This window comes from Solanum tuberosum, unplaced genomic scaffold, assembly GCF_000226075.1.
Source record: "Solanum tuberosum cultivar DM 1-3 516 R44 unplaced genomic scaffold, SolTub_3.0 scf00070, whole genome shotgun sequence".
Lineage (NCBI taxonomy): Eukaryota > Viridiplantae > Streptophyta > Magnoliopsida > Solanales > Solanaceae > Solanum > Solanum tuberosum.
The window spans coordinates 279778-285147 of NW_006238996.1; the positions used below are offsets into that span (position 1 = coordinate 279778).

At 33.0% G+C, this 5370-nt stretch overlaps 1 protein-coding gene across 1 annotated transcript; it reads left to right on the plus strand.

The window, feature by feature from the left end:
* Positions 1–341: 341 nt before the first annotated feature.
* Positions 342–4418, plus strand: LOC102604709 (premnaspirodiene oxygenase-like). The gene is made up of 3 exons (XM_006345571.2): positions 342–1264; positions 3144–3426; positions 3937–4418. The coding sequence occupies exons 1-3, from the start codon at positions 377–379 to the stop codon at positions 4275–4277; spliced, it is 1512 nt and encodes a 503-aa protein (XP_006345633.1). The 5' UTR covers positions 342–376; the 3' UTR covers positions 4278–4418.
* The last annotated feature ends 952 nt before the right edge of the window (positions 4419–5370 follow it).

Consider the following 5370-nt stretch of genomic DNA (forward strand, 5'->3'; position numbering starts at 1 on the left):
TTGATTAATAAATATATTATTTCTTTTTTTATACAGAAAATTATTAAGTGTATTATCTATATACTTTTATTTATAACAATTAAATAAGATCTAAACTTCAAAAATCATATTAATATAAAATTTCACTATATTATCGGAAATGAATCTATGATGGCAGTCAAACTATGTTGTTTAAAGTCTACCCCTTTGTTGCGGTTATGTTCATTTTGTGCCACCCAAACTAACTTGTATACTATGCGCACACGTGTTGATGGAGACGCGTGTGGTTACTCACTCTTCTTATTATATATATATATTATATTGTGAAGTGATAAAGTGATAATAATAGTAGATAAATATGATCATTTCAAAACACCATCACATTTTATAATAAGCCATGGGAATTGAGGTTTCTATGTTATTTACAAGTTCCCTTCTTCTCTTCTTACCCATACTAGTCATTCTTATCATAAAGTATTACAAAATATCAAATCCTTACCAAAAATTGGCTCCAGGTCCATGGAAGTTGCCAATCATAGGAAACCTTCTTCAGATGGGCAGCTTACCCCATATATCACTAGCAAACTTAGCAACCAAACATGGTCCCCTCATGCACCTTAAACTCGGCCAACTTTCAGCAATAGTCATTTCATCGCCTCAATTAGCTAAAGAAATGATGAAAACTCACGACCTCACCTTTGCTAATAGGCCACAACTTAGCGTTGCGAAAATAATGTTCTACGATTGTCAGGACATTGCTTTTTCTCCATATGGTGATTATTGGAAACAAATAAGAAAGATTTGTGTAATGGAACTTCTTAGTACCAAAAATATTACATCATTCTTTCCTATGATGGTTGATGAAACTTATCTTCTTGTTAATTCAATTAAGGCCATGTCTGAAAGACCAATTAATATTAGTGAAAAGATGTATTTACTAACAAGTGCAATAATTTGTAGAGCTTCAATTGGGAGGACTTGCAAGGATCAAGAATCTGTGATTATGTTAATGAAACAAGTTGCATCTTTTGCTGGAGTTTTTAATGTTGTAGATTTGTTCCCCTCCTTGAAGATTCTTCATTTTATTAGTGGGACAAACAGAAAATTACTTCAATTGCATCGTAAAGTCGATCCTGTTCTCGAAAGAATCATCAATGAACATGAAACAGAGCAATTAGCAACAGAACATGTAGGAGAAGATCTGGTGGACGTTCTTCTTAGACTCCAAAACAACAACGAATTTCAGATTCCTATCACAAGAAATAATATCAAAGCCATAATACTGGTAAGGGCATCAATCTTTCCTCTTTCATTTCTTCAACTACATACTCCCTCTGTTCCAATTTTTTTTTATCTATTTTGACTTGGAACGGAGTTTAAGAAAAGAAATAAGACTTTTTAATTTTGTGGTACTAGATTAAAGTTATATCAAATGTATTAAAATATTCTTTAATCTTGTGGCATGTCAGTTGAAAACTGAAATTAAAATGTTATTAAATAAAGAAATAGGTCATTCTTTTTTAAACAGATTAAAAAGAATGGAAAAGGGTCAGAGTTGTCCCTGAACTATACGAAATAGATCACTTATACCCTTCGTTACATTTTGGGATCAAAAATACCCTCTCCGTTATCCCAAGAGACCACAAATACCCTTCAGAATTAACACCCCAAATTTTTAAAGATGTGGCAAGCCACATGGGACTACTCCCTCCACCTAAGCTGCCAACTAGGATTTCCTCTAACCTTACTAACCCATCGATTCATCTATCCAAATTAAATTAAATTCCCCTTCATTATTCATTGTACCCTTACCATCAGTAAAACTTTTTTTTTCTTCATGAATACAATTCAGTAAGTGATAATTTAATTGCATCAAAAAAGTCAAAACATTACACCTCTAAAACCAAAACAAGTTAGCTAAATTGTTTAATCTCCCATCTGAAAATAAAGATTTTGTTTGTTTTAACTTGTAATAAGAATTAATGTAATTTTGTTCCCGTCTATTTTTCGCCAACTTGGTTTTAGAATAAGGCTCCTTCTCCAGATTTGATGCATAAACATGATCATACCCATTGCTTGAAAACTATCAGGTAATAGTAAAATCGAATAATAAAAGAATTAAGAATTTTTTTAAAAATCTCAATCTCAATCACCATTGGAGATAAAATTTCTGATATCTTGAAGAAAATCATGATTGGAAGGCCTCTCTTCTTTCCTCTCATATTTCTTCCCTAATTCCATACTAAACTCCTCAATCCCTACTTCTTCACTCCTCTTCCACATCCCTTCCCCAAACCTCCTACGCGCGAAATACGTCTCCGTTGGCATAGTCTCCGACGACTGTCACCGGCAGCCTCTCGTAGTGACCTATCTCGATCCCTTTTAAATCATCCAGCGGGCCTAATCCGTTGTTATTGACTTTGTAGAGCTTAACGCGGACCAGGTGACCAGATCCGCAACAGAGTATCAATACCTTCTTGGTCTCTCATCCGTATCAATTTCGACCGGGTAGAACCTTATTCATCTTGCCCATTGCTTGAAAACTAAACTAAAAAACCCATTGCTTGGAAACTATCTTCAAAACTAAAAACCTGTTGAACAAATAAAATTTAATGGAAACCTATTGAAAACTAAACTAAAAAAACCATTGCTTGAAACTTTAATGGAAAAGATTTATTTTTTCTCTCAAAATTAGGATTTGATTTGGGAGGATGAATTGATGGGTTAGTGGGAATCCTAGTTGGCATCTTAGGTGGAGGGAGTAGTCCCATGTGACTCGCCACGTCATTTAAAATTTGAGGTGTTAACTTTTGAGGGTATTTGTGGTCTCTTAGAATAACGACGGAGGTATTTTTGATTCCAAAATATAACGAAGGGTATAAGTGATCTATTTTGCATAGTTCAAGGGCAATTTTGACCCTTTTGATCCCAATGTAACGAAGGGTATAAGTGATCTATTTTGCATAGTTCAAGGGCAATTTTGACCCTTTTTCGTAAAAAGAAATAAGGTCATTCTTTTTTAAACAAAGAAAGTATTTTGAGTTATGAAAATTCTTACATACGAGTGTAATATAATAAATTAAAAGTTGGATACTCATTCAAATTAGCATCTTGAATCTTTAGATGTATTTTTTAGGTGGTTGGATTATGTGTGTGATGTGCAGGACATGTTTGTGGCTGGAAGTGCAACATCATCAACAGTATTAGAGTGGGCTATGTCAGAACTGTTGAAGAATCCAAGCATGATGGAAAAAGCACAAGCTGAAGTTAGAGAAGCCTTCAATGGAAAGACAACAATTGATCAAACAGATCTTAAAAAACTAAAATACCTCAAAATGGTTATTAAAGAAACTCTAAGATTTCACCCTCCAGGACCCTTATCAATTCCAAGAGAATCCAGACAACAATGCCACATTAATGGATACACTATACCAAATAAAACAATAGGTAACATGCTCCTATACTTTCTTTATATACTTATCTCAAATTACTTTTCGTTTTGAAGTGCAAAACAAAATTGATATTTTCCCATTTATTTCTGAGTAATAATTTTTTTTATGAGTACAAAACACATTAATTATGAGGTTATGTTATCATTGTCTCTGTCTCTGTCATTTTTACTATTTTTTTCCATGTTTTACTCTTGGTATTAATTACTTATTTTTAAATCATTTTTTAAAATTTAATACTAAACATTAATTGATAGTGTAATGTTATAAAAATAGTCATGTCAATCATTATTTTTTTAATAGGGTACAAGTAAAAGTGAACAAAGAGAGAATCATTCAAATACCAAGTATAGTATAAAATAGTTAAAATTATATCCTAATTAATACTCCCTCTATACATATATTATTTGTCCATTTTTGACTTGACACATCAATTAAGAAAATAATAACAGATATAGTCAGTTTACCATTTTAATCCCAACTAATTGGTGCACTTGGCATATAATAGGTATTGTGAATATGTGGGCACTTGGGAGGGATTCAGAATATTGGGAAGAAGCTGAAAAATTTGAGCCAGAGAGATTCAATGAAAATCCACTTGATGTTAGTGGAAATCATTTTCAATTCATACCATTTGGAGCTGGTAGAAGAATTTGTCCAGGCATAAACTTTAGTATGGCAAGCATGGAGTTATGTCTAGCTCAGTTACTTTGCCATTTTGATTGGAAACTTGTGAATGGAGTTAGTCCTCAACAACTGGATATGACTGTCAACTTTGGTAATGTTGCATCAAGGAAAAACAGTTTGTACTTGCTTGCTTCTCCATTTGTTAAACAAGATGCACGTTGAAAAATCCAGTTTTTAGGACAAAATTTAGGAATCATGTTATCTACGTATATGGTTAGCATTTTCATTTTTTATTATTAAATTGTGTTTTAGGAATAAAGTATCATATAAATTACTTTGTTGGAAGCCATACTTCTTCATATTTTAAGTTAATTAATCCACCAAACCATGCTCGATATGATTGTTTTAACCCATATAAAGTACGTTATGGCTTGCACACGATTTTGGTCTTAGAAGATGAAGTATTGAAGGAGGGAAAGAGAAAACAAACATGAAAAGAGAGGAAATGTGAATAAAGTGGAGTTGATTAATTGTTCATACAATAAAATTTTACACCGTATAAACATACATAAAGTGGTTTGTCAAATCCCTTAAATCCTGAAACGTGCTTTCTTATATTAAAGCTAGAATAAAACTTACCACAAAATTACAGCTATCTTCTGAATTCTAGAACTTTACAACAAAACAATCCAAAAGCTCCAACAAAATATGAAGACATCACTTTTTGTATACTCCAAACTTCGCTCTAAGATGCTCAAATCTTTGTTTCTATAGGGCATTTATTTCATTGTAACTTATCTTGAACCCCAAATTAAGTAAGTAGCTATGGATCCGTGCATACAAGGCCTTAGGTGCTTGTTTTAAGCCATACAGAACTTTTCTTAACAGATATATGTCTCGCGCTCCTCTAAAACTCACAGAATGCTCTACATAAACTTTCTCTTCAAGATATTCATTAAGAAAGGTGTACTTAACGTCCAATTGAAATACTTGTCACCCTTGGTGTGCTGCAACTGCAAGAAGAAATTTGATGGTATCAAACCTGGCAACTAGTGCAAAGGTTTCATGAAAAGCAATTCCATGATGTTGTGTATACCCTCTACAACTAGCCTTGCTTTGTACTTGTGGTGTGTGCTATCTGAATTTAACTTAATCTTGAACACCCATCTAATTCCAAAAACCTTCTTGTGAGGAGGACTAGGTACATGTACCAATGTATTATTCTTGTTAATCATATTGATCTCCTCCTCCATGGAAGCCTCAAATTCAGGAATTTGCAATGCATTGTCTACACTTGTTGGCTGCTATATATATA